The sequence below is a fragment of the Pseudopodoces humilis genome, chromosome 5 (genome assembly GCF_049639895.1).
Source record: "Pseudopodoces humilis isolate 2021_Gansu_Grassland_sample_001 chromosome 5, ASM4963989v1, whole genome shotgun sequence".
NCBI lineage: Eukaryota > Metazoa > Chordata > Aves > Passeriformes > Paridae > Pseudopodoces > Pseudopodoces humilis.
This window is the reverse complement of record NC_142204.1, coordinates 48,119,894-48,132,393: the sequence shown is the minus strand read 5'-3', so window position 1 is coordinate 48,132,393 and position 12,500 is coordinate 48,119,894. Positions and strand designations below refer to the sequence as shown.

The window sequence follows — 12,500 nt, the reverse complement described above, 5'->3', positions numbered from 1 at the left end:
AATGGAAAATGTATTTGAAAATAAAATTTAGGTTATATAGATACAATTAAATTTCATCTTATATTGAGATCATAAATATCTCACTACACTAATATAATTATTGGTAAGTGTTACAGATACTATATACTCTTGTATTTAATCCATTACTTGAAATTAAGAAACAGTAAATAATATCTGTCAATGTGTCTGTAAAATGATTTGAACTTCATCCATATGGTGTAATTCCAGTGTATTACACTAACATTGAAAATTTGTAAGAAATATCATTATTGTCATGCATAAAAGACAGAAAATTTAGTGGTTCTTTTCACAAGAAACAAACAACATGAGAGCTGCTTTTATATACAGTTTTGAAGCACTTTTAACACAGAATCTTTCCACCGAATTACAGCCTTGACAACTCATATAGATGGACTTTGTCAATGAAACCAGGAGTGTGATTCAACAGTAAGGGCCTGACTGCCAGGTGTGTTAAACATGAATGAAACTGCACCTACAAATGTCCCCACAAATGTGCATTTACACCCCTATACCAGCCCACTTGATTCTGTGATTTCTAACTTTTACCCAAACTACCATAAGTTCACGAGTTATAAAACCACATGCAGGTAATTTTGTTGTGTCTGCACAGTTAGGTATCATTACTGAAAATTATGCCCTATTGATAAACCTGGAAAATCAGGTTTCTACAATCTCTCAAGTAACCTCTATTAAGTGCTATTTTTAGATTGGAAATCATGTGACTTTAGATGTTATACAACCGCTTCACGTCAAATGATAAGCACAGTTGAAATCTCATCAGAATTACCTGTCTCGCCTTGCATTTAGAACTGAAGACTGTCCATTCACTATGGAATGATGAGTTATTGGTGGTGATGCTTTGGAAGTGGTGGAGGAGGTAGTAGAGGAGGAATTGTTAGTAGTGAGGTCTAGCCCTCCATGTTTAATGCCATTGTCTTCCATACTGTGAACTCCAGTCACTTCTTTCCATAACTGCTGAATCTCAGCAGGACTTAAGCCAGCTATAAAATGAAAGAGAGCCCCACTAATATAACAAAATAAAGAGTTTCATATAATGAGCTCAGTGTTATTAATGGATTAATGCCAACAATAAAGCTGATGCTGTTTTACCAGCACAATCAACAAGTAGTAAAACATAAATTCATAAATTCATAAATCTTTAAATTCATAAACATAAAACAAAAAAGAGCTTAAACTTGCTCTCCACTCCACTTGCAGCCTGGAAACGTGTAGTTTCCAGGATTCATCCTAGGTCACAAAAAGCGATGTCTTGTTGAATGTATTCATACATATGTGTTAGGGTTGTCTGGCTCAAGTTTGCATGAAGTCATGGAAACCTACAGTACAATATGCTTCTGACTGAAGTAAAGACTACAAAATACAGGCAAGATAAGGTCTGTGAGCATTCTCTTATCTTGCCACTGAACATGCAGCTAAGATAGGAAACCAGATTTTTAAAGATGAAGAGTTCATCAGAAATATATACATCTTCTGTCACTGCCAGACCTTGTAAGTTTGACATATCACTTTTGAAGAATACTAGATTAAATGCAGAAAAGAATGTAAAGCCCAGAGATCTTGTGATTTCAAAGCCAGGTTCTTCAGCCTGACATGGTTTGTGCCAGAGGTATCTTAAAATCTCTCTTCTGTATTTCATCTCAGCAACCAAAATTAGGTAACACATGGTCATGGTATCTAGATCTGCTGGAATGCAAAACATTCAAAATGATGATGCTATTTGAGTCAAGATATTGTGAGTTTTGTTTTTGGTTTGTTTTTATTTTTTATGAAAGAGCTCACATTTCTGGTCCTGAAAATACTAGAAAGCATCTGTTAATTCAAAATTTTCATTGAGTATATTTTTTTTGGTTAATAAGATATAGTAGAAAGATGTAAAGACTGTTTTTTATTGTTTGGCAAATCTCTTTATTAGATAATGTTTTATTTTGGGAACATATAAACTCAGACTACTGAAAGAGATTCAACAAAAAATTATGAAAATCACAGGAAGTTCCTTAATACTTCTCAGTAGCCATCTCACCATGAAGTATTCAAAGTGATTAAAAATAGATTAGTAGTTATTTACAGAAATATTTATTTCTGGAGGAAGTAAGGAAACAAAGTGGGTGGAGGGGACTTTAAATTTTTTTTTTTGAATTATGAAAGCAGCTCATTTTTAGACTACTGCTTGGAGTCCTCCTTTACCTTAGATACCAACACTCATTGGCAAACTCAGCTAAGGGAAAAGTGAAAAAGTCCTAAAACTGTTCTTGAGTTTATTTCATTTTTGTATAGCAAAAACTTAGGTTTTAAGGAAGCAAGCAAAGAAGCCAGGCTCTAATTTATTGCATTAAAGAGATGGGTAACGAGGGTGATGGTAATACTGTCTGTAATTGTTTAATGAAGGTAAGTAATTACTTCTGAGTTCATGAGGGATATTCCAGCAACCCTGCAAAAAACCCACTTTAGTGTTGTAAATAACAGTTACCTGCAAATGTAATCACAAATCAGAATGAAATAATGTATTCATTTATGTGGCATGATATACAAAGTACATAATTTACTTCAAAGTTTTCCTCCCGTTGTTGAAAAAAATAAACTAACTGTACTAAAAAAAAACCAAACTCAAGAATGAAAACATCTGTTTAGGTCATCAGATATCGCAACTTCTAGTGAGAGGAATTTAATTTGAGGTCATCAAACTTTGGGTCCTGAGTGAGCTGAGTAAGGGCTGCCTCAGGAGTTGAGTGAATGTAGGGAAGGCTGGCAGCAGCTGCAGCGATGGTCTCTCTCCCATGGGTCTGGGCATCTGCTGGGCAGCCCCTTCCTCTGCGGGTGGAGCTGTGCCTCCAGGCTGCCTAGCTCACCTAGGGCTTTTTTTTAGGGCAGAACGAAATTTCTCTCTAGGCTCAGGCTGGTTAATTTTATCACTTCTTCAGAGGACCCTGAAATGCTGCCTTTTAGGATGAAAGGATTGTGGGCAGGCACTTAAAAAGTATAAAGTTAATAAGCAAATTTGTAATTAATTGTAAATTATGGCAATTTTGTGGTTTCTGTGTCTTAAAAAGTCCAACTCTCTTTTTACTAGAGGCTTGTGAAATGGCTGACAGACATCTCAGTCTGGATGTAAAAGTAGGGTAAGTTTTAAAGTTTCATAGGCTATGACAACCCTTAAAATACCCTCCCCACAATATATTAAAGGGGAAAGGATCAAAAAGAGGACTAAGAGTGGAATAAAAATTACGGACTATAATAAAAAGGTCAAATACTGATTTCCTATGAAATTTACAAACACCAGTAATTTGGGGATTTTAATATTACTTTCGTTACGCTTTTAACCTCTATCTACTCTATTTTTATGTTTGAATAAATATTTAATAAAACTGTCACTTGTAAAAACCATCCATGCAACTGCTTTTCCTTTTCCAACATGGACCGATCAAGACTTGGAGTTTTGGTGGTTTTTTTGTTTGTTTTGTTTGTTTGGGGTTTTTTCCTGCTGTGATTTACAGTTGTTTGCATTTAACAAGCATCAACGCAGCAGTACCTGGAAGTAGCTCACAGAAAATCACTGGTTTTGGATACAGCATAGTGAAGAACTGGCCACGAAAAAGATGCTAATGTACCTATTGCATCATAATTGTGATACCTGACCATCAAGAAAACATGGGAAACATTTCTGTTCTTTAAAGGCAGAAACTATTCTTGAAGAAAATACTGCTTATATATGAAAACCTCACAGCTGTGCTTGTAAGATACATCTTTTCACATTATCAAATGTAAACCCCTTTGCCAATAATAATTTGTGGTTTATGAGACTCTTTATGACCAATAACTTACAAACACAAATCCCCTGTGTTACTTTCAGTGTTCTAGCCATCCATGTAACTGAGCAAACTGGAGGGATGCATATAAAATATTTGTGTTACACATGTAAATCCTTCCGCATAACTATCTTATACCTCTCACAGCGCAGTAGAAGCAGAAAACCATACTTTTACCACATCTAATGTGTATTACCTTAATTCAGTTCTGAAGGTTTAATTTTAAAATAGAAGAAATAAATACTCGTATGTAATTCATTATTATGAAAAAACAAGGCAAAAGCAAAAAAGAGATTAATTTACTTCAACAATAACAATCCGTATATATTTTAAATATAACATTTTGTAGTTTCTTATTTCTTTGTTATCAATCTTTTCTGTCAAAAGTTCAGTTGGACTTAATTTTTTGAGTAAAACACAATTCTTAAAAAGAAATGTTTACTCTTAGGAACCATTAGAAAGTTTTTTTACCTCAGCTTTTATACTAGAAGTAATACGAGTGTTGCATTAAAATGATGAATACCAATGCAATTGGGTAGGAGTGCTGAGGGAAATCTATGGGGATAGCTTAATGTGAGAGAAAACCTGAGGAATTCCTCTAGCAACAGATGGCACAAGAGGAGATTGCAAAAGGTAAAGCAGTTCAGAGGGAAGTTGTGTTTCATGCTTTTTTTTGACTCTGTACCAAGCCAATTGTACAGAAAGAAACCAGCATTACCAGGCTCTCATCTCCAGGTTTATGAATCAAGTTGTCTCCCCACTGCTATTCTATTTGCTGTAGTAGGATTCATTTTCATTGTAGCTTTTACAGCATTAGATATGCTTGTGTCATAGCTTTTTTACACAACTATTTTACACAATGAAATGAACACATTTATTTGTAATCTCTGATGTTCTGGTCATTTTGGTTTATTTTTTTGTTTGTTTTGGTTTGGGGTTTTTGGGTTTTTTTAAGATCGTTGTCTATATACTGTGTCCTCTGCTTTTGCTCATCTGATTTCTGAAGCTTTGATTTTGCAATAGTTACCTGGTGGAGGAACAAGTTACATGCATAAAGACCAATTAAAAATAATGTTACCTGTCATGAACATAGTCTAAACAATGCTCATTTCAGGACTGGGGTATAAGAGATCAGATTATTGTATAATTTTTATGACAGATACTTAACTCTCTGTGGTAAAACAAACAGAAACACATACCTTACAGGTTATAGGCAGAGTCCCCTAGATGGGAAGACTTTGACCTTATCTTAAAATGTAAGCAGCATTTATCTCCACATTAATTTACGCTTCAATAATGTGTGCCCTATTTTCTTTCAAGTAGTGGAATTTGAGATCATTTTCATCATTGAGAAATCCTGATCAAAGTGACAAAAGGAAATTTTTTTCAAAAAGTCTTTATGGTTATTAGTCAGTCACAGTTCATTACTATTGGAATCACCACCTTCAAAACTTGTTGTTCTATTTAACCTATTTAATACAAAGGAATAGAGAAGAAAATAAATCCTAAGGCTTGTCCCTAAATTCACTTGTCATAAATTGAAGATTCAAAGTGCTTTTTCAATGCCAAACACTTTATTTTCTTAGAAGAAAAAGAAAAGAATGACTTCAGTATCACTGTTGGATGTATTTTATAGCTGTTTGTTTATATTAAATGAAATAACATTCCACTAAATCAGATTTCAGTGATTCCTCAGAGAAAAGCAATGATGCTTGAAGTGCTGCTATTAGAAATTGTTTTCAGCACATAAGCTCAATAAATATGCACCTTCCATCCAGAAAAAACAATAAAAACCTGGTTTTATTTTTCCAAGAGTATTTATCAGTGTCCAGAAAATTTGGTAATGTGAATAATAAAGGACAAAATACACTTAACTGTCATAATGGGAAACTTCTGAAGTTCAGGTGCAAATGGAATGGTTAAAAAGTTGTGAATTTAGAAATATCTCCAATCATATATTACTGAAATACCTTGTGGCAGAGACTGGACAGGAAGAGCAGACTGGCCAGGTGGGATGGAAATGAGTCCCTGACGCTGAAGGTTCAGCAGATGCTGCTGCTGTTGAAGTTGTTGCATCTGGAGGAGCTGCTGCTGGAAGACAAGCTGCTGGGCTGCCAACTGCTGCTGCTGCTGCTGCTACAAAGAGAACAGGGGGAAAAAAAAAGGAAAAGCAAATGCAGCAAAAAATAAAGTGTGCAGTAAAGGCTAGAAAGCCAAAAACATAAAATCAACTTCTTTTTAATCTCAGTTATTAAATAATAATGCTATTTGTAGAATACCCAGGCAGTGAAAGTGTTTGAAATTTTCTATTATATTCATTTAAGATATTAGGTTTTAGGGGAAATGGCAAGATACACTTAATGACACACTAAAGAAAAGGATCAATAAAAAGTATATAACAGCTGTTTCAAATAAAAAAAACCTCAGCTCATGGCAGATGATAACAGATTTATCTATGCTAAATATATAACTTTTTACAGCAGCCTGTGATTTGAAGGCACTCTTGTTTTTCCAATTGACTAAGTTTGGTCTGCAGTGGCCCATGAACATGGTCTCCAGTGATCTATTAGTAAACTGGGATGTAGCCGTCCTTTCACTGGCCTGTTAGCTCCCTCTCTTTTCATGTTGGAATATATTACAAGGAGCATGGCATTCAAGGCAACGAAATGCCCTATTATGGAGCAAAAGTACAGGTTCCGATTTTGTGAGGCATTTCAAGACAAACTTGAGTCTACAAAGACTCAGGAGGGTATGAGAAGGCAGTCACACTTCAGAAAAAAGACAAGCTGCTGTGGAAGACCTTTCCTTTCTAGTTTGGGGAAAAGAGAAACTTCTGATGCGCTCACTGGAAAACAGACTGCATAATGGAGCAAGTCATGTGGATTGCCCAGAGCCTCCGGAGAAATAAGGGAGCAATTTCTATTCCGTAGTTGATGGCTGTCTGAAATTCTATTCACAAATCCAAACAGAAACAAAGCCTCAGGAGGTCACAACTGCTTCCTCGACGTTTGCATAATGGGCAGCTTGAAGACAATGTCTAGGATACCTGCTGATCAATTTAACTACTTCAACATGTTTTGTTTGTATTCTGTTTATATTTGATGCAGTTTGCTGACAAGTGCAAGCTAGGCCTGAGAAACCCACTTGTCAGGTTGATTTATGAGCACATCAAACTGTAACTTTCTACTCGCCACTTCAAACCTACAGTAGCAGTTCATTAATCAGAGGCCTATGACTTTGAAATCTGTGCTCAATCGCTCTTTTTCAGCCATGGACTAAATTTGCATGCTCTCTGAGCTGTGCCACTGAGCAAAGTAAGGCTCCTTCCCCAACACAGATTGCCTGTGAATACAAGATAATCAGTACAGAGTCCACCATACAGTTTGTTCTTTGCACACTCAGATTCATTAGCGAACATTAGACGACAGCAGGACTAGACTGCTCAAATCCTATGTCTCACAAAGGGGAGCAAGAGAATTATACCAGCACTGCTATTAAGCCCAGTAAAAATATAAGAACAAATCTTTGATAGCTGCATCCTCGCAATAGGAAAAGATCTAAACTGGTCTTGTCTTTTCCAAGCTTCTGACAGCTCAGACTAGTGTGCATCAGCAAGGGTCTTAGCTCCTACCTCTTTTGCTTGCTTTCCTGGATGCTGTTGCTGCTGTTGTTGCTGCTGCTGCTGCTGCTGTTGTTGCTGTTGCTGCTGCTGCTGTTGTTGCTGTTGTTGTTGCTGTTGCTGCTGCTGTTGCTGCTGTTGCTGCTGCTGCTGCTGCAAAAGCTGAAGATGTAACTGCTCTTGCTGTTTCTTGTAAAACTCTTGTAGTTGTTGCTGAATAAACCATTTTGACTTTAATAAATAAAGGCAAAAGTTTCAAGTATTATAAATCTCCTAAACTCTTCTAGATTGGCATATGGTAGCGTAGCCATTAAGTATCACCTCATAACAAAAAATGTGATTTGAAGAGGCAGATCTACATACATTTTTTTCCAAGGCGGTTCTGAAATTTTCCAATGCAGATTCCAAAATATCCTAAACAGAAGGGTATAGAAAATCTGTATTCTAAAGGGAATGCAAGAGCCAAATTAACTCCTCAAATAACTATACCTAAGTTCCTTAAATGTCCTATATAACAAATCAGAAGCTGCACTCATCCACTCGCAAGAAACCGACAAGTCACTAAGGCCAAACAAAACTGTCTGCTTCTGAGGGGAAAAAAGTAATTAATCTGTCAATCTGCTTAGCAGGATGCTGGATTCACAACTGAAGGTGAATTGCCTGTAACGATCATGGTACTGGATATTAAAATGTTTAAACATACAGTTCAGTGACTGAGCTATGACTATGACAAACAGACACATCATTTTCTGTATGAAAATTAAGCATGCACCCAAAAATTCACTCTGCGTTACACCAAGGCACTGATCACTGACACTATCAATAATTACTGTATGAATAACAAGTTCACGTACTTTTCAATTAGCTGACAGATTTTGTGCTAAGGAAACAGCAACCTCCTCCTCCTTTTTAGCCTTATCTGGGACAAATTTTTAATATGTAAAAAAACAAAATAAAAAAACCTTTTCTCTTGATGAAACAAGCTGTTAAGTTCAAATTTCATAACCGCATGCCATTTATGTGACTAAAGGGAGCACTACAATGTTATGAATTTTAAAGCAACGATTATCTACAACTCTATTTGCACTTCCTTTGGCAGGTCTACAATTAAAATGTGCCTAAGCGCTTGAAAATTTAAACATCAATTTGTTTGGTATTTGTAATGCATCTGCCACTGCTGCTGTTGCTGGTTTTAATATAATATTGAATGTTTCAAAATGTGATTTCACACTTCTGCAATTAAAAAAAAAATAAATTTGGAGATGGAGAAGTTTCATGTTTATTTTCATTCTTTTTCATGCAATGAGCAAAGAAATATTACAAAATAAGACCCATAAAATCTGGTTGACATTTGTGTGAATGCCCTGTGCTAAGAGTCCAAAGCAGGTAACACACATTACCTGCTGCAACATAACTGCTTGCTGCTGCTGGAGAAGTGCTTGAAGCTGCTGCGGAGACAACACTTGCTGCTGGAGAATCTGCTGCATTTGCTGAGGGGTGATCACCTGGGGAGTCATCATGGCCACTGACACAGGCACCTGCACAGGGAAAGAAAGATATCATCATCAAACACATTTTACTTTGCCTGCACTACAGCAATACATCTCTTTTATTTTGTACCAAAGATGGACCATAATTTTTTACATAGTATTTATCACTGTAAAGTTCCAGTTTCAGTCAGAATCTGTTATTTTAAGGCCACAGTACTGTGGCACTCTATTTCCAGAGGCATCAGTTTCGATCAGACTCAAGCTTTATGTTTCGTATCTCTTATGTATTCCTGCAAGAAATTTAAGCGTTGGCTAGTACAAATGTGTATTTAAAAATAAATGATCACATGGCAGGGCTCTCAACACTTCATAATCAATCATCTTATCAAGTGTCATAATGTTACGAATAGAAAAATCTATTGAGACTGTTTCAAAGGATATGATTAAGGCAGACAGCAAAATAAGTATCTTTAAGCAGTAAATGTTTTCCACAATAAAGACACTTAGCCTAAAAAAAATTTTGCATAAAACATCACTTCAGTAGAAGAAAAACTTTCTTGCTCAGCTAGTCCTTTAAGAAGGTCTGATTTATACAGGAATAAGAACATCATGCACATATCAGAGTACACAGCAAGGACTGCTACCTCAGTCACCTGGTCTCTGCCGAGAGAATTGTTTTCTCAGCATTCCTAACTGGAAAGTGAAAGTTGGGAAACCTTGGCATTAGATTATTAGTTTTTCCACTTAACTGCATTTTTGTATAGGTGCTGTTTTGGACATGGCTTTATTTTCCACTTGTTATACAGTGAGATCAAGCGTCAGCAAATGCATAACCACCCACATATGCACATGTTCTCAGAAATATATGTGTGAGTTGGAAAGACACAGGAAGTATGTTTCCTTGTGTAGGTAGGAGAGAAAAGTTCTATGAAAGAAGCTGGGGTATTGTCCAGTGCTGTGGCAGGCACATTGTGATGTGAGAGCATTGCTCCAGCTACCCGGGACACGGTCAAACAGCTGTCAACAAGCCAGGTTTTCCACCCATGAAAAAGCAGCCACTCGCTTGTCTAGCAAAATTCAAATGTTTTTTCTGCATATAATAGCAAGCTGGCATATAAATACTGCTTTGTGAGATGTATTGGAACACTCCAGTCTTCTGTAAATCAGCAAAAATAATATTATTGTTAATAAATTAAATCATGAGCCAATTTTAGGAGGAAAATATCTTCTAATGTTTCTATTACTTGAATCTATCCCAAAAGACTTTGTATTAATGAAATAGAGGAAAAAAGAAACACAAGTCCACTGAAATTTTCTTTTAGAAGAAATTACCTCATATAATATTACAGAATACCACTTTTCACACAATTCATCATAGCATAAACTATGGTCTTAAAACACTGACTAATTAAGAGTCTGAAAGTAAACATACCAGCCTTTACTAAAAAGTCTGATAATCTTTTAGAAAACATCAAATGAATTTTAAGAATAAAAATTCTGAAGGTTTTACTCTAAAATACAAATGGAAAAGACAAACCAGATTTCCACTCAGAAACTTGGGAGGAATTTAAGCTCATCTATCCCTGTACTCCTTCCATTATCAACAGAATAAAGAAATCCTGAGCAAAGTATATCTGATTTAGTTTAGAGATTTATTTTAACATGAAAGTAAGCCCACACTGTGAATGTGCCTGTCTCTCTCCATGGAGTGCAGACTCACTTTGAGTAGACATTTAAATTTCAGATGACTAATTCTGGTTGTTACACTTTATAACATCTAGTTTTGTAGCACTGTAAACACCACATACAATAATGTTTTAAGTTTAACAAGTACTGAAGACAAGACAAACAGGTTTTCTACAACTTTGGGATGCATGAGCAAAGTATAAAATTCACCAACTAGAGTCATTATTCAATTCCCTCCGAAGCCACCAAGAATTTCCTCTGTTTACTTGAGATCTGAATTTGTCTTGTAACAATTTTATCTCAATGATGCTATTCAACTACCACAGGTCACACAGATAGGAGGAGAAATATAGAGAGGGAAACGGATACTTTCACAATTAAACTATTACCTTTAACCTTTAAACCTGCAAGAACTTTCCTAACACTTGCAGGCTTACTATTATAATATGTACCAAAATATGAATATTTTGATCTAAACTGAGTGAAAATCTACCTAACTCTCTAACTGGCACTGATTTGCACATACTCTGTGCTAAAGACCCCAGCCTGTAAGACATTTAGCAAGACTCATGGTACCACAAGAGTTCTCTGTTCCTCAGTCTGAAATACAGATTCCCCTCCACCAGGTTTATTTTTGTTAGCTTTCATGGTATCTGCTCTGAATCTCCCTAACTGCATACATGCTCTTATAAATGGAAACACACCTGCTTTGCAATACATTCTAACAGATTTTCTGACAAAATTTGTTTTTCCTGTAATATTCAACAGTTCAACTGTATAAGCTAGAGAACTAATATACCTATTTTTCAGGATGACAGAGAGAAAGAAGCATAAAAAAACCTGGCAGTCAGGATCATTAGTAAAAATACAGATTTATGTAGATAATATTGCTTTTATAAGAGTTTTATGTAATGACACATGTGTGTATCATATGTATGTAACATATATTCTTTCCCACAGATAAAGGACAAGGCATTTTGAAAACTGCTTGAAATTTACATTAGCAGAACACATTAAGCAAAGAGATTTCTCTAATTGTCTTTAACTAATATAAATTGGTAGAATTTCACAGCCTTCAGTGATACAGTACAGGCTGTACTTTATTTCTTACAGGCACAGTGCTACTGTGTTATCTGGTTTGGAAGACTATCTGAAACCTGCTATTTTATGGCCAATTATATGCATTAGGTATATTTCTTTTGTTTAATGTCTGTGTTTTCCAAGATTTCCAATCTGATTTTACAAAAATGTAGCAGAAAGGCAATCTCTGACTCTTTTTTTGTAGAAAACTCTCAATGTATCTAGAATCAGTTCAGGTAGAGTCTTGACCCAGTGAAGAGACTGTTCATTTAAGCGGGCCGCAAAGTCCCCAAAATTCCTGGTTAAACCTCTAAGAAAAAACTGAAGTGACAAAGTGAAACATGATTTATAACTGCAACCTATTTGTTGTGTGGCATCCTCAAAGCCATTGAGCTCCTAATTCTGCCACGAAGATGACTGGTATGCAATCCTACAAAACAAAACAGGTGGGACAGCCTCTGAAGAACACCTACATCCTTGGGCTCCATGATGGACCCAGATGGAGGGTCCATTGTGCTTTGAAGTTTCTCATGTTTTTGTTGCAGGCTCTCCCCCATTTTTTGAATTAGCTTATAAATCCTATGTGGTTGTTTGGCACACAAATAAAATTCCAGATGTCGAAACAAACCATTTTGAACATATCTAAATGGCATTTAAGGCAAGAACAAATGTAAATTGCTTTATTACTGCATGTGAATGTACAAACTAAAGAAAAGCTATGACTCAGAATGAAAACATTGATATTGGAAATTAGATAGATGAACATGGATGCAGAAATGA

General features: G+C 35.8%; 1 protein-coding gene across 8 annotated transcripts in view; it reads right to left on the bottom strand.

Moving 5' to 3' along the window:
* FOXP2 (forkhead box P2) overlaps positions 1-12,500 on the bottom strand; it is a 400,421-nt gene that overhangs the window by 53,116 nt on the left and 334,805 nt on the right. For 4 of the 8 annotated variants that reach the window (XM_088054802.1, XM_088054799.1, XM_088054801.1 and 1 more), the window contains 4 exons: positions 8,865-9,002; positions 7,477-7,677; positions 5,816-5,981; positions 809-1,022 (listed from right to left, as the gene is read on the bottom strand). In XM_088054802.1, coding sequence (XP_087910928.1) covers positions 809-1,022; positions 5,816-5,981; positions 7,477-7,677; positions 8,865-9,002 — 719 coding nt within the window. The remainder of the gene's footprint in view (positions 1-808; positions 1,023-5,815; positions 5,982-7,476; positions 7,678-8,864; positions 9,003-12,500) is intronic. The other 4 variants (XM_088054803.1, XM_088054804.1, XM_088054805.1 and 1 more) reach the window with 4 other exon arrangements.